The sequence below is a fragment of the Dipodomys spectabilis genome, unplaced genomic scaffold (genome assembly GCF_019054845.1).
Source record: "Dipodomys spectabilis isolate Male_0828 unplaced genomic scaffold, ASM1905484v1 ptg000051l, whole genome shotgun sequence".
Taxonomy (NCBI): Eukaryota; Metazoa; Chordata; class Mammalia; order Rodentia; family Heteromyidae; genus Dipodomys; species Dipodomys spectabilis.
Genome location: NW_024870728.1, coordinates 6,935,271 through 6,951,149, shown reverse-complemented (window position 1 = coordinate 6,951,149; position 15,879 = coordinate 6,935,271). Strand labels below are relative to the sequence as shown.

The 15,879-nt window shown below is 38.4% G+C and overlaps 1 protein-coding gene across 5 annotated transcripts in view; it reads right to left on the bottom strand.

Annotated features, from left to right (window-relative positions):
• The window catches only part of Dock10 (dedicator of cytokinesis 10), a 164,606-nt gene that overhangs the window by 86,618 nt on the left and 62,109 nt on the right, over nucleotides 1–15,879 (bottom strand). For all 5 annotated transcript variants that reach the window (XM_042679374.1, XM_042679376.1, XM_042679377.1 and 2 more), the window contains exons 8-13: nucleotides 9,812–9,995; nucleotides 7,919–8,004; nucleotides 7,548–7,631; nucleotides 7,251–7,406; nucleotides 722–943; nucleotides 398–520 (exon numbers count right to left, since the gene is read on the bottom strand). In XM_042679374.1, coding sequence (XP_042535308.1) covers nucleotides 398–520; nucleotides 722–943; nucleotides 7,251–7,406; nucleotides 7,548–7,631; nucleotides 7,919–8,004; nucleotides 9,812–9,995 — 855 coding nt within the window. The remainder of the gene's footprint in view (nucleotides 1–397; nucleotides 521–721; nucleotides 944–7,250; nucleotides 7,407–7,547; nucleotides 7,632–7,918; nucleotides 8,005–9,811; nucleotides 9,996–15,879) is intronic.

Here is a 15,879-nt window from a genome sequence, read left to right as displayed (position 1 = left end):
CATTCAAGGTATTCTCTTTGTCTTTTTTTCTCCATACCGAGGACATAATTATCTGTCTTACTTTTTGATTTAGTTCATCATTTGCATTGCTGATGTGTTAACAATTGATCTTCACTTGTTTCATTCCAATTATTCCTAATTTTTCACTATACATTAACCCTTGGGATTAAAACTATCTGCATTTAACTTTTTTCCACCAATAGAGTCTCAGAGGTCAGAAACTGCTCAGTTAAAAAAATCACCCCACAAACCAAAAATACATATGTAAGAATTTCCCTGTTTATTTCACTAATAAGTAAATGTTTAAAATTATACATTTATCAAACTTGACAATTCAGCCTTGCATTTTATTTCTTGAAAGAAATTGATATTATTTATAAGAAAATACACACACTACCTTGTTGGAGTCTGGGTTTTTGATGTAAGGTTCAGCACCACTTGCAATGTTTCCCATCAAGACTTTTTCGATTTTGGCCACCAAAACAATTTCAGAATGTGGATCACTTACAGAAAATATAGCCTATGTATGAAAAAAAACAGGTATTACACATCTGAGAAAGCACACTGGAGACATTTACAAATGTGCTGTTTTTCTTTTTATAAAAAAGACATGTATTAACATTTTTGCTTGGAAAAATTGCCCATCTTATATGCTCTACTGTTGGGACCAATCAGTGGAACAAGAATTTTCTGTTCCATCACAAGAAAACAAAAGTGCCACCTGCTTTGGAAACTTGAGCCATTCCTCTGGAAGTCCCTTGATGTGGGGTTCTTCTGATTGTCTTGGGGTGATGGTGTCGATGGTGCCATTTTCCAAAGCCATGGGAGGCCCCAAGAGCATCTGCCTGACCACTGTGTGGTTTAGATCCACGTGAAAATCAGCAGAAATCTTCCTACCATCTCTCAGGTCATAAAGTGCCACACTCACAAAAAATGGCTCAATCTAGACAAAAAACAATAGGCAGATGGTTTGGACAGACAGTTAGTATTCTATCCACAGTCTTTGTAGTATATTGTTTCACAAAGCACTGGAGGAACTACATGCAGAAAGCAAGCTCCTCTGTACTCAGTGAACAGGACCAAAACTCTTTCCTCCAGCAGATGCCTCACACCCCAGGGGTGTATTTCATTTACTTCTTCACTATTTTTCTCATCAAAGTATTCTCATCCATGGATTGGCTTGCAAACCATTTTAGTTATTTCTTTGATGCTCTGAGAAAATGTGTCATCTCATTCTCCCCAGGCTCTGGGAAGTTTGGAATGGAATTCTAGAAGTTTCTAGACTGCGCTGAGAAATACTTCACTTGTCCAATAATTTCTGCATTTAAAATGATCATAACTTGATAGAATCATAAGAGCTAACATTTGTTGAGCATTTACTTTATGCTTGTGCTATATTAAGTATTTTAATACATGATGTGACCAAGATACATCTGAAAGCATAGTGTGTTAACTAGTTGAGCCTCAAGTTGTGTAGAAAGGCAGAGAAGGTACGAAGTTTCCTAAGAAGAGTTGATGTCCCATTTGAGTTTTTAAAAACATATACTTTTCCTTTATTTTCAAATAATTTTGAAGTAGACTGAGTCAAGAGCACATTCAACACATCTCAACTCTGAACACTTCTGATGGTAACCTTCATATGGTCATATTGGTATAGCTAGTTTTTTTAAATTGTGAACCTATCATTTTCTCTTTGATAGTTGATCAGAATTTGTGAAAATGTATTCTGAAATGACTCCCAATGTCTCGCTACTCATCCAACTCAGTGCAATTAGTCCATTAATAATGCCCACTAGAATCAACAACCACTACATTGGTTATTAATGAGATTACCTATTTCCATCATTTGTCTACATAGATTAGTTAATATTCCAGTGTAAAGATGATCATTCCACTTCTCCGTTAATTCATTCATTTAACCATTTACACAAAATAGACACTCACTGCTAAATATAATTAATCCATTCTAGATTATATATGGAGAAGTACCCGTTTCTTCTTATTTGTGGTGATGCTCAAATTGTCCTAGATTTGAGGCATTCTTTCAAAGTAGCTCTTAAGTGTTTTTGGGAGGTCCCCATCATTTTCTTCATCCAACAATATATTTGAAGTTCAGTTTATGCTTCCCATGCACCAGACACTTCTTTAGAAACCTCTGATTCATTTTAGTGAAGGTAACGTTTAGAAATCGAAAGCTTGATTTTGTGATCACTGTTACTGAGACATTATTTGTTTCTGTGGTTTCTGATCTTACTTTCTTACTCTTTCACACACACACACACAGTACTAAAATATACTTTCAATTATCTATCTCTATATATAATGTTTCCTAAAAATCAGTGAGTTCATGCTAAGAATTTCATTTCCAATCTAGACAGTGAAAGATTTCTTCTAATCTCTGTTTTTCCTGTCAGAAAAGATGTCTTTTCACATGAGATATCTGGATTTCATTACTATGAATGTATTTACTTATTTGTTCAATTCATTTACGCATTGGTTCAAAGTGACCATTCTCTTTTCAACTACCTTCTCTGTCCTACTCTGTATACCTATCTGGACATGTCTCCAGATCCAAGCCTGTGTGTGAATTCTTTCTCCCCACCATCCAGAGTTCTTGAATTTTTGCCCAGGTCCAGGGCTTTTTGTGATTCCCCCTTAAGCTCTTGCCCAGATTCCAGAAAGAAAGTAGAAGATGGGAAATAAAGAAAAATTGGGGAAAGTAATGAAGATAAGAAACACAGGAAATTATTGGTTGAGTTTTAAAGAATTAGGAATTGAGTAGAGTTAATGAAAAAGGAACTTACTAGGGTGAGAGACCTATGCAAAGAAAATGATATGAAAATACACAAGAAAAGAATAGTAGAGCAAGATTACAGTAGAACAAAATCATGGTTAAGTTGAGAAATATTAAGGAAGTACAGTCAATGGGTTTGAAATCCACTGCATGTGTGTGTTGGTTCACTGCAAAAAGGGTGAACATTGGCTCATGAAGAAAGAAAATCCCCACATTTGTGACTAAATGGACCTAAACTGAGAATAATATCTATGGATACAAGGAATAAAGATACATGAGGAATTCTGAATGTGATGTATAAGTCATCTGTAAAAATCCTAGTGGCGGTAGATACATGAGTTTTTAGTCTAATCAATGAATTTGGGCTGTAGTCCTCGACCTGGGGATTTTGTTTAAGTCATGGCATGAAGAGGGTCAGAATAGGAAGTCCCAGGAGATCCCAACACACAAAGGAGATATATAGCATCAGTGGGAAAGCACCTACTTAAGAGATTAGGAGAACTAATGCAGCAGTGATACTCACTAGACACTATGTTGAAAATGGACCATACAACTTGTGATGGAAGGGAAGTCAGGGGGGAAAACGAGGGAAGAGGTGACACGGTTCAAAAAGAAATGTACGCATTACCTAATCTATGGAACTGTAACCCCTCTGTTATCACCTTTACAATAAAAAACAAAAAAGGCATTGAGTAACATATTAAATTTAAAAAATAAACTAAGAAGAAAAGGGATTAAGAAGTGGAGAGATATTTATTATGGGTGAATTTAATTATATTTCGATTTTTGCAGCCTTGTAGATCAAACATAGCACCTCAGAACACTATGCAAGTACTCTATCACTGAGCTACATCCTCAACTCTGAAAAGAAGATTCTAAAAATAAAAACTATTAAATGTTTTTAGAGTGTCACAGGAAAGAAGATTCATTATACACAATGGAATTCATTCATTAGAAAGAACCATATTGCATTATTTGAAAAGAAATGGAGGACCTGGGGAAAATCATAGTAAGAGAAGTAAGTCAGGCTCAGAGAGACAAGGGTTGCATGTTTTCTTTCATATGTGGAAGCCACAATTAATTTACAAATATATAAGTAAACACTGGGGGGGTATGCAATTGCACGCAAATGTATTAACTGAAATACAGTGGATTCTGGGGAGAGCTCAAAACAGTAGAATTCTTTAGAAAGGCTAAATCATCATTCAATAAAATAAACACCAGGAAATGGGAACTTGAAAGGAGTGGGGTGTGATCAAGGAGAGAGGGGAAGATGAACGAAGACCAAAAGGTGGGAATGTGGTCAAATATTGAATGTATATCCTACAAGATTAAGAACAGTGAGGGAAGGGGCTGGTTGGGAGGGTCAGGTGACAATGTTGAGAGCAGTGAAATTGATCAAGACAAATGACATTCATAAACTCCTTCGTACAACTACTTAAATAAAAACAGAAAATAGAAAACTGCTAAATACAGTGGAGATTAAGTTAAATTGAAATAAATGACACATATTAATTATGAGCTATATGTAAACACCTATAAGCCTATATATATAAACATATACGTAATTACATAGCTATGTAATTAACTAGCGGCACTTTCATTTTATGTCGTTTAATTCTGAGAGGATGCCAGTGTTCTGTCAGCGAGTAGGTTATGAAAAAAGTCTTGCTCATACTATGGTTCATTGTTGCACAGGCTCACTCATGTTGAGGATTTTATTAAATGCTTAAGGAATGACTTCCAACCTTTGAAATGTAGAAATAGGACTAGCTGATAACAGAGGTACATGTTCTATTCCTTAATGATATGAATACTCACCAGCTCTCTTACCATTAGAATTCCATATATAAAATACAATTCAAATATTATTCTTTTGGCAGTAGTGGTGTTTGGAATCAGAACCTTGGGCTTGTGAGGCAAGTGCTCTACCAATCAGTCATTCCTCAGTCTCTTACTTGTGCTAGTTATTTTTGAGCTAGAGTCTCACTTCCTGCCCAGGCCTATGCACCGAAAACAATTCACTTATTTTAGGATTCCTTAGCTAGGATGACAGGCATGTGTTACTGTGCCCAATTCCTTCTATTGAGACAGAGTATGGCTTTTCTTTTTCCTTTTTTTTTTTTTTCCAGGGCTGAGGACCAAACCCAGGGCCTTGCGTGCACTGGGCGGGCGCCCTTCCGCTGGGCTAAAGCCCCAGCCCCAGAGTATGGCTTTTCTGCCTAGATTGTCCTGGAACCATGATCCTCCCTTCTCAGCTTTCCATCAAGTTAGGATGACAGGGGCATACCATCACACACAGCTACAGTCTGGGAAAGGGTTGGCTGAAGTTTTCTGTCCAGAGTAACCTCAAACCTTGAGTCTCCTGTTCTAGACTGTCAGGAGCTAGGATCATAGGCACGAGCCATTAATTATAGACATGTGGTCAGGTAATAAATTATTTTTAGTATGGTCATTACAAAGTAAAAGTTTTATATTTTATCAGTTTACTTTAATAAAAACTCTGGTTTGTGGTAGCTTTCGTCAGCTAAGAGTTGAAAAATGAAAAAAAATGTTAAAAAGAACATAACTCAGAAACTCAAAACACTTTGAAGGTCAAATAATAAAATCTTTAGCTTTGTTTTCCTCAATTGTTGTATTTTGATTTTCCTTTCTGTTTAGTGAATGGTAATGCATTACCTATTTGATAACCCAGCTGAAATTAATGCGCATACCGTGATTCATTTATTTCTCCCAATCCATCTTTTCAATTTAAATGTCAACTCTTACTTTTTAAATTGTTACCTTTTCAATATGGATTTACTTAACAAAGCTCTTTCAAAAGCCAACAAATAAAAGCCTCATTTCCTAGGTTTAGAATTCTGCATTCTTAAAAATTCAAGAACAAAAATCAAAACGTAGCTTTATCGTGAGGCAATTTTATTAGTATGGATTTTTTAAATGAATTCTTATTTTCAAGGAAGTATTTTAAATGTAAGTCCCTCAACTTGAATGTATTCCTCAATGTGAGGACTAAAATTTACATGCTGTCAATGGCTATTTCTTATCATGGAATAGTTTTTCCAGGTCTTTAGATGCTCATTTATTAAACATAGTGGTTGGGTCTTCAGTAACTTGGAAAAAAAATTCCACTACTTTAAACATGCTCATTAAATTAAGAGCAAGGAGCTAAAAATGTCACTGAATAAATGTGCAAAGGTTTAAAAAACAGTATTATGAATGATAAATGTCTATTAAGGTGAAACTCACAAATTTCTGTAGTATTTTTTTGTAGGCACAATGGAATTATTTTTAATGCATTGTAAAATAAATGAAAAACAACACAAACACTCCAACTTAACAGGTATAATGAACAGGTATGATGAACATACCTGGATGAACAGGTATGTAAAAGAACAATAACCCTGTGTTTTCTAAACCTGTTTTTGATAGGTGAGACCTACTCAAATACAAAAAGTCAGCTTCTGCTGACACTCTGACACTTCTGCTGACACTCTGATTTACTGATTTTTTAAAATTATCTTTAAGTGGTTGAACAAAGAGGTTTTAATTCAACAGATCAGTTTGTGAGTATAAAACATCTTGATCAGCTGGGTGCTGGTGGCTCATACCTGTAATCCTACTCCCGAGGTTGAGATCTGAGGATGGTGGTTCAAAGCCAGCCCGGGCAGGAAAGTCTGTGGACTCTTATCTCCAATGAACCACCAGAAAATCGGAAGTGGTGCTGTGGCTCAAGTGGTAGAGTACTTGCCTTGAATTGAAGAGCTCAGGGACAGTGCCAGGCCCAGAGTTCAAGCCCCACAACCGACTTTCATCTCCAATTAATCACTAAGAAAAGCTAAACGTAGAGCTGTAGTTCAAGAGTTAGAGTGTTAACTTGAGAAAAAAAAAAACTCAGGGACAGTCCCAGGCCCTGAGTTCAGGCCCCAGGGCTGGCATGAAACAAAAAAAAGCCATTTTGAGTACTGAGTTAATTGTGCTAATGTCATGAAGAGAATTTAGAACACTGTCTTTTAATGAGACTTTTCTGGTTGCATGTGGACAGACTTAGTTCAGAACCTGTGGCTTTTGCAACGTGGAAAAATGCAGTTAAGTACATTTCATGGTGCATTTGGAATGAGTAGGAACAGAATAGGTCATTTTGTTTTGTTTTCTTGTCTTGGGGCTTGAACTCATGGCCTGTGCACCATTCCCTGAGCTTCTGTGCGCAAGGTTGGCACTCTACCACTTGCGCCACAGCTCTACTTCTGGCCTTTTGTGGTTAATTGGAGAGAAAAGTCTCACAGACTTTCCTGCTTGGGCTAGCTTTAAACCATGATCTACAGATCTCTGTCTCCTGAGTAGCTGGGGTTACAGGTAGGAATAAGCCACAGGTGCCAGGCTTGTAGAAAAGGTTTTGAAGGCGATGGTGTGATTGGGGGCTGTATGTGGGGGTGTCATCAAATGAGAAACTCACGTTTGTTATGGGATCACTTTCATTCTCCGTAACACATCCCTGAAGATTAAAGTTGAGAGCTTTACAAATGATCATAATTCTCTTGGCTGCTTTCTCTTCAAAGGGTTTGATCACAAACTCAGGTTCTAAAACATCCTTTTTCTGAAGTTTCAGGGTCTAAAAAAAAAAACAACCCAAAAGCCAAGTGTGTAAAAGTTTTAGTCATCAAAACTCTCGTGATGAAAAAGAAATTCCACATAGGAAACCTTGGTTGTAAGGGGTCTAGTTTCTATCTGCTCAGAAGGAATTCTGACTTACATCTATATCTGGGTCTAGCAGGAACAGATTCAGCCTCTCCATGTTTCGCGTTGTCTTAACACTGTCTTCTGTTTCTGTGAGGTACTGCAGAGAAAGCCAGGTTAATCTCAGTCTGTAGCCCAGCCCACTCCACACCACCAAGAAGCAGCTCCTACCATTTAAAGCTTATCAATTAACACCTGGTAAATGTTGGAAATCTATGCTCCAACTTCCCAATGCCTTGTGCTCGTTAAGTGAAATGCCTAGGTTAATGGAAATTTCTGAAGGACTCTAGTCTACTTCTGAAACGAAAGCATTCCATCTTCGCTCTGAAAGTTGGTAAGTAATAAGTAGCTCCGATTTATTTGCAAATAGAATGTCAACTTTATTACTTTGGCAAAGTCTGGGTGTAGGCTGTTCTCTGAAGAATCCGTCTCCTCCAGCGTACATTCACAAGTCACAGAATTATGCAGTGGATCTTGAAAAGACAGATCAAGACAGATAATTAAGTTCTGTTCTGTGGTATTGGGGTCTGAACTCAGTGCTTCATGCTCGCTAGTCAAGCACTGTCTACTAGAGCCAGTATTTTTGCTTGGTTTTCCGAAGTCTAATTTTTTCCCTGGGGTAGCCTCAGATTGCTCTTTTCCCACCTATGGCTCCTGCACAGCTGACATTACAGATCCTGGCTTACTGGTTGAGACCAGCGTCTCCCTCATGTTTTCTTCCCAGGCTTGCCTCAAACTATGATCCTCCTGATCTCTACCTCCCAAGTAAGTGGGATTATAAGCATGTTTCACTCTGCCCAGATTTGTTCAGAGACTTTTCTAGCCTCCGGTAATCTCAAATAGGTTAGACTCAAGAGCTCAGAGGGATGTTGAGCCTACACCTTTTTGTTCTCTCTCCTACATAAAAAAGACCTCCTGGCAAGCATCTGATCTTTACAATGATACCATCGCATGGTGAATCTTTACCATACTACACATACACGTAGGGTTGACTCACTTCAGTCATAGGCAGTAGAGTTTTCATGAATATATAAATATTTGTGATAACCCTTATGATGTCTGTTTAAAACCTATTTTCTGGCTTCATTTACTAAAATTCTGCAGGACCTTTCAAACATGCATACGCTAGATGATTAGCACTAAGTACATAATACATGAATGCAAAATATCGATGATAACAAATAGTACTCGTATTAGAATCTACAACAGTTTTCTCCTTTGTCATCCTACTTTATAGCACACAGTCCTTAGAGAACTACAGCTTCAACAGACTTTGGTTCCTAATATACCACAGTGCCATGGAGTGCCGTGCAAAAGGTCTAGAGCTGCTTTTCCCTTGGCAGTGATGATTGACTCTTGCCGCCAGAGAACTTGGCCTTCACCGAGCTGTGAGTTGGGATGAAGCCCTGTCACCCTTCCTTTCCTCTTTCTTATCCCATTTTCTTTGCTGGCATGAACTAGAATCTTAGGAGGCCACTAGGTAGAAAAAATTCTTTCTAAAAGTAATCTTAAGAAAATCTCTACACATATTACATACACTTCACAAAGAAGTGAATCTTAGGATGGCCCAAAAGTACAAAGGCAAGATGCCTTTCTAAGATGAAGCACTGCATATTCTCCTTTATAGAGTCTATGATCCATTAGTTAAATGTAGTGATTCAGGGGGAGGAACGAGGCCCAGGGGTAGGGGATAGATGGGTGAAGAGAAGAAAGGTAGGAGAATGCAGTCAAAATAGCCCTGTATGTGAAACTGGGGCTGTGACAATTGTGGGATTGAGAGAGAGGGGGAAGACCGATAAAAAAGGTTGATCAAGAGGCATTGTATTCATAACCTGACGTATCGAATTGAAACCCCTTTATACAACTACTTAAAGATAATTTCTTTAAAGGTTGAAGAACCTAAACAGTATTACTATGTTTAAAAATTAAAATGAAATAAGTCAAATCAGGTCAAAGATAAAAGAAATGTAATTAAAAAGCAAGAGCCCACACACTCTCCCTGCAAGATAACTTACTTCCCATCAGACATTTTTGATGATGCTGACAGGCGATTTCCAACATCATTTGCAGAATAACAACCTCATATCACTGTCATTCAACCCACAGTTATACCGAAGTCCACTCATCCGCCACTACTCTCTAAAGGTAATGGTTTAGGGTGGTTCTGTGAGCCAACAGCTCAAGGATGTATGAGGAGCCGGACATCTCAGTGAACAGCTTAACTGACCCCAAAGTGCAGGCCACACACGGCCAAGCCCAGATGGCTCCTGGAACTCTCACCCAGCCCCAGGTCGGCGAGCTCTGTGCTCCTTCTCCCCTGCATTGGGCCCTCAGGACTGATCTGCAGGATGCGGTTCAGGGTGTGGATCCACTCGTCCATATCCGACTCCGTCTCAGCTGCCAGCACAAAGTAAGTCAGGTCGTGCATCTTCAGTTCAAAGGCGTACTTCCTTAGTCTGTTGTTCTGTGGTATAGAAAAAAGAAAAGAAAGGGAGACAAAACAGGAAACCTTAGAGCACGAGAGACATTTTAGGTGGGATTGGGACTGATGTATTTCAAACAAGCAGGCAACATAAAGGATAAAGGAGCCTTTCCAGAATAGGACAACATTTTACGGAAGTGGGACTCATTTTGCTTCGTTTCTTTCAACACTGTCCTAAGAAATACTGTGTGCTGGCATTTTGTTGATGGCATGGGTACGTTGGCTTACAAAGTCCTTCTCCAGGCACAAATGTGAGTGTATTCCAACCTTCTTCAAGTTGTGCCTTGGTCTTCTCGCCTAGTGTTCAGCCTGTGGTTCTCTGCAGTCGGGCTTCTAAGGCCTTTTGCTCCAGAGGAAGCACCTGTTCCGGTCCCTACCAAGGTCTTTGCTGCTTTAGTATTCAAGCGATATTTCCTCTCTGTGTCTTCCTTGGCCTTTCAGCAGAATTAATATGGGGAGGCATCTCCTCCTCCTTGAAACTTATTTCCCTAGTCTGCATATCACACTCTATTCTGGTGTGTTTTTTCCCCCCATGAATTGATTCCACTACTTTTCAGTTTCCACTGGTGGCTCTTCCTTCACTTGATCACTTCTAACAATAATCCTGGCTCTACCTGAGGCTCTTTTCTTATTTTGTCCTGTGGCTCACAGGGCACCAAGGTGCAATAATATCCCAATACCAGCTGTAGCTCTGGATTCTCCATCAACCTTCAGACTCTTCTCGTGTTACTTCTCTTCCTTGCATTTGTCAACCAACCCAAGAGGTCTTGCTCTAGTTCCTTGTCATCTTTCTTGCTGCCTGTCCTAAAATGGGTGCCCTTCATTCTACGCATATTCGCCCAAACATAGAGATCACAGGGTTTATCCCTCATGTGGTTATTCACTCGTATTCACACTTCAAACCTCACCTGAAAAAAATCTATGTTAATCCCCAGCCTAGGACATGAGGACAAAGGTTCTTGTCCTCAGAACATGGCATCTAATATGAAATTATAGGCCGTTCATTTTTCTTTGCTTGCTTTGACAAATACACCTCTCCTTCAAATCTCTGTCCATGAGGCTTGGGCCAGTTTTGTTCACTATTGGATCTCCTAAGATAGCTAATATACAGGAGGCTTAACAACAAGGTTGAAAATAGTCATATTTTATGAGTGTAACAGAATATGTTCTTATTCTAGCAGGGAAATAGTGGGTAAATACAAGTTTGAAAGCATGGTCAAGCAGATAAATGAAAAACAGAAATCCTTGGCCCTGTGTTGGATCAACATGGACAAATGGCATAAGCAGATACTTTAGGTTTGTGTTCATAGCAGGCCTCTCGCATAGGTGAATATCTAAGTTGAAATCTGTAAAAAGGAGTAGACAGTTTAACGACTGAGAAGAACACACTGGAAGGAGAGGAGGATATGGACCAACTGTAATTGTATACATAGCAAAGAGGGAAAAAAAGAAGAAAAAGAAATTGAGGCAGAATGAACAATTAGTCAGTGGAAAAGTTGATTATGGCTATCATGGTGGAACTTCACAGTTCAAACATCACTCTGTAGAGTCTTCCAAGAATTCTCTAGTATAAGACATTTCTTTGCTCTGTAATGAGTCATTCACGGAATGAAGATCACAAGTATCATATGGGCAGATGATGTTTATCCCCAATGCTTACTGCAGTGATAGTACTCCCATAGAAGAGGGTCTGTCACCCATAAAAGAGGGGCCTGTCAAATTGGTGATTTGTAGTAGGCAGAAATACATTTAATTTCTCCCCTTGCAGAATAAGGGAGACAGACATTAACCAATAAATCCTACAAATACAAATTGGAAAATAAGTGTAAATTGTATATGCATGTTTAGATGAGAACACTGGCCTCTGTGAGCATAGGAAAGAATGATTTGGACAAAGCTAAGGGGAAAGTCAAGAGTTGTACTTTGAACAGATCATTTCTGCTTCAGTGGGAATAGGGGTGAGGAGAAACCTAAAAGGCAGTAGCCTGATACTCATTGTGCAAAGAGAACATCTAGGCAGTTAGTTTTAGAAGGTAAATCTTAGGTGCCCACCTCCCTCCAGGAAGATTCTGATGAGGGTAGTCTATAAAATTGCCTGTGACATTTACTGATAGGCTAAGTCTAAGGGATTTCTATTAAGGTGCTATTTCCTTCACAAAACAATAGGAATGGAAGAAGATAGTCAAGAAAACAACCAGAAATGGACCAACGATGAGGGTATGGCCAAACATCTGAATGTAAGCGAATCATTAGTGTTGTCTTGGAAATAAACATGAAAGACTATATTTGACTAATTTGAGGTTGTAAATACATGGAGCAGCAGATGGAAAGATCCACAATTTGTTTCCAATAGGCCAAAGTTAAAAATGGGCCGAGGCAACGTGCCTTCAAAGGCAGATGCCAAGTAGAAATGAAACACTCCAGTATGTAAATAAAAATTGATTTTCTAAATTGCATTGTGTACCTCAAATGATTTAAACATTGTCCCCAACTTTGATAGCATTATTAAAATACTCCTAAAAACCTGAGCAAAGTATAACAAGTTTTTGTTTCTCAAAAGAGGGCATTTAGAGATGAAATAGATATCTGACTTGCAATTTCTCCAAGCTGAAGTATTTTCCATTTCTTTGAGAGAAATTGAACTACTTGCAGCGTTGAGAAGCTTATGCTGGTAATGATTAGGATGCGTGAGGGCTTTTCTATCTCAATCTTTGTAATCTCAAAGATAATAGCATACAGACAACAAAAAAGGAAAGACAAAAATAGAAAACCAAGATGACGTTCTAATAATCTTCAAGTGCAGGTGTTGTCACAGGAATGGTAAGCAAGAAGTAATCATAACCTGATTCCCACATTTCTTCTGTTCCATTAAAAGTGAGTTCTTTGACGACCTCACAACCACTCTGCTCAGTGAAGCTCACCAAGGTCATCTCTGTGATTTCCAAGGTCATCTGTGTGGTTTCATCAATAACAGAAAATTGAAAATGTTTTATTGTCTTATAAAGCATTTAATGCATTATGGTAAACAGGTCTGCTTCCACAATGTTCTGCTCATCTGGAAACATCTCAAATTATACACACTCTAAGAAAACCACTAAGCCAGGAGACTGAACACCGAAGAGGGAAGTTACCCAAACAAAATATTCCATTAGGCCTATGATGCTGCTAGCATCATTTACATTTTTTTGCAGGAATAAAAGAAGACCTATAAAAGGAAATATACCATATCGAATTCAGGTTATTGGTATTGATGTCATCCATGCCACTTGTCCCACTATCTCAGGACCTATGTGCTCTCTCATGCAACAAAATAGATCAGATAACTCCTTTATGCCAGTCACTCAGCACTGAAAGAAATCCAAGCAAAGTTCTTCCCATGGTTAAGTTTACATTTTAACTCAATAGAGGGCCAGCAAGCAAATCACCTTAAATATAACCTATCTGAATGATATGTGTGTAATACAATAATATAATTAATGCAATATAAATATACTATAATAAATATGGCATCATCTAGCAGTAAACATAATTTTATTCTGGCATTGTTTATCAGGACTTACTCTTTGAGATATGCCATTCATGTCTTATTTGCACACACCATTTTTTTCCTTTTTTGCCTGGGTAACCTTCCCATAGGGGGCTGGGAACTCTTTTAAGACAGGAGTCAAACTATTTTCTAATTTGGCTTTTCCACAATTCTGAGCATGTACTAGCTTTCTTAACTGTATTTGCTCACACGAATGCAATATCTAATACTCATTGCTTAAAGCCATACACACAGTGGTGTTTATGCCCATACAGCTTATGTAGGATAAATGTACATTTATCTGGGCATGCTCACTTTGTGATAAAGGCCACATCTCTGCAGGCATCTTTCTGTGCTCTCAGACATTTCTCTATCTCAAATCTAATGTTGCTATTTATTAGCTTTGTGACTTTATACAATCATGTTATCTCTGAGTTTTATTTTAATAAACATGGAGAATAGTAACATAAATTGTACCAACTGCCATCAGATAACTTATGAGATGAAGAACACTACAGGTATCATTCTAAGTGTTAAGGAGCCAGAACACTATAGCTATGGTTTCTAGATGTGTTTTCTTTCAAGATCTCACTGCTCCTCTCTTAGGGTGACTATCTTTAGGAATGAACAATGCAAGGTGATCCTGCATCTCAACCTGGGCCCAGTTCCTTCCTGACCTCCATGTTTAGCTTTTGGTTAGACCCATGAGGTCATTTACTTGGACTCCAGGGTAGCAGATTCAGAACCTAGTAATATCACCCATTATCACTGTTGAGGAAGGGACCATTCATGGATTTTTGGCCATTCATTCTCTTCTACAGGACCAGGATTTGATATGTAAGCATGGATGGGTGAGAAAGAAATGGATAAATGGGAGACTGAAGAATGAATAAATAAAAACTCTGAAGGAATGAGATGAGCTAACAGAGCTGTAAATATTCCTTAGTCTCAGGGCAAAAATGGAAGCAGCAAAACTAAGAGTAGTCTCTTCCAGACGGAGCCAGCATAAGGCATTTTGATGATATTAAAAAAAAGTAGAAAGCTGAAATTAATGTTTTTGCTTTGTTTATTAATTGATGATTGAAGCTAACCAGAAAATCATTGAAAGTCTTTGAGAAAGTGAAGTTGGGGTTTCTCTCTGCTTCAAGGTCTCCCTTGTAATGTATAGCTAAGAATTAAAAGAATTGTTCTTGGGAAAATATAGTATTATAGACTGAGTCTGAATGAGGCAAACTAAAATGGTATATTCACTAAAGACTGCTATGAACTTGAGCTCCCTAAGAATGTCCAGTGCTAGGTAACACTTTTTGAGGAAGAAAGCTTTGTTCCTCCTTTTTTGGGGGGGAGAGGGGGTTAATTCAAGGGAAACTGGCAATGATTCTGTACTAAAGAGATCTGACTCATTCTAGTTATTCTTTTGTTCTGTGCTTTTGTGTGCCTGTGATTCATCTCTACGCACACTGTGTGCCTAAGAGTGTACTAGTGCCATGGTTAAGCCTTCAACTATCTCGCTTGAAACCTTCCCAGCTGTAAACATTTGTAAGCCAAAAAGAGCTGTAATGTAAAAACTGGAGCCCACACACAAAGTGATGACACATCAATCTCTGTCTCCCCAAAGTCATCGGAGGTTCCCAATGATGTCCATATGTTATTGGTAAACATGAACATACATGTAGAGCCATACAGAGGAACACGTTAAAGGCAAATATGTAAAATTCATCTTGGCAAATCCTATAGACCCAGCTTTGTTGTGTAAACTGGCAGCCAGACCTAGAAGAGGTCATTGTCTTATGCTCCTAGAACATCCCATGGATTCTGCCATTCGTATCACTATTATTGCTCTTGTGAGACTGAGCAAAAGTGAGCATGTAGCCATTATGACCCTCTCCGATTGTGAGTTGGCGGGGAATTGAATGCCTTGTGCAAAAGCAGTATTTCTAGCATATCACAGGTCCTAAATAAACCTGTTGAATGGATGACTTAATTAATGAACAGATAAGGAAATTGACTAACCAGCATACTCAGGTAGAAATTTCAGGAAGGTAAATCAATATTTACTAAGAGGCTTTCCCACATTGGAATGTGTTTCCTCCAAAGTTGTAAACTTTGTGAGTGATGCAACCATTAAGAAAGAAAGGTGGAAGACTTTCTGTCCCCCAGATATTTTGGCAATATTCTCACATTTACTTTGGCTTTATGGATGAGACATCCGAGATCAGTGTCTTCGGGTAGTTAGTGGTCAAACTATGACTTGCACATTGACCGGCTTGTGTTTCCTCCAACAAGAGGCTTCCTAACACAGGGACTGCAACACAGTCTAGGAAAGATATGAGGGAGAAG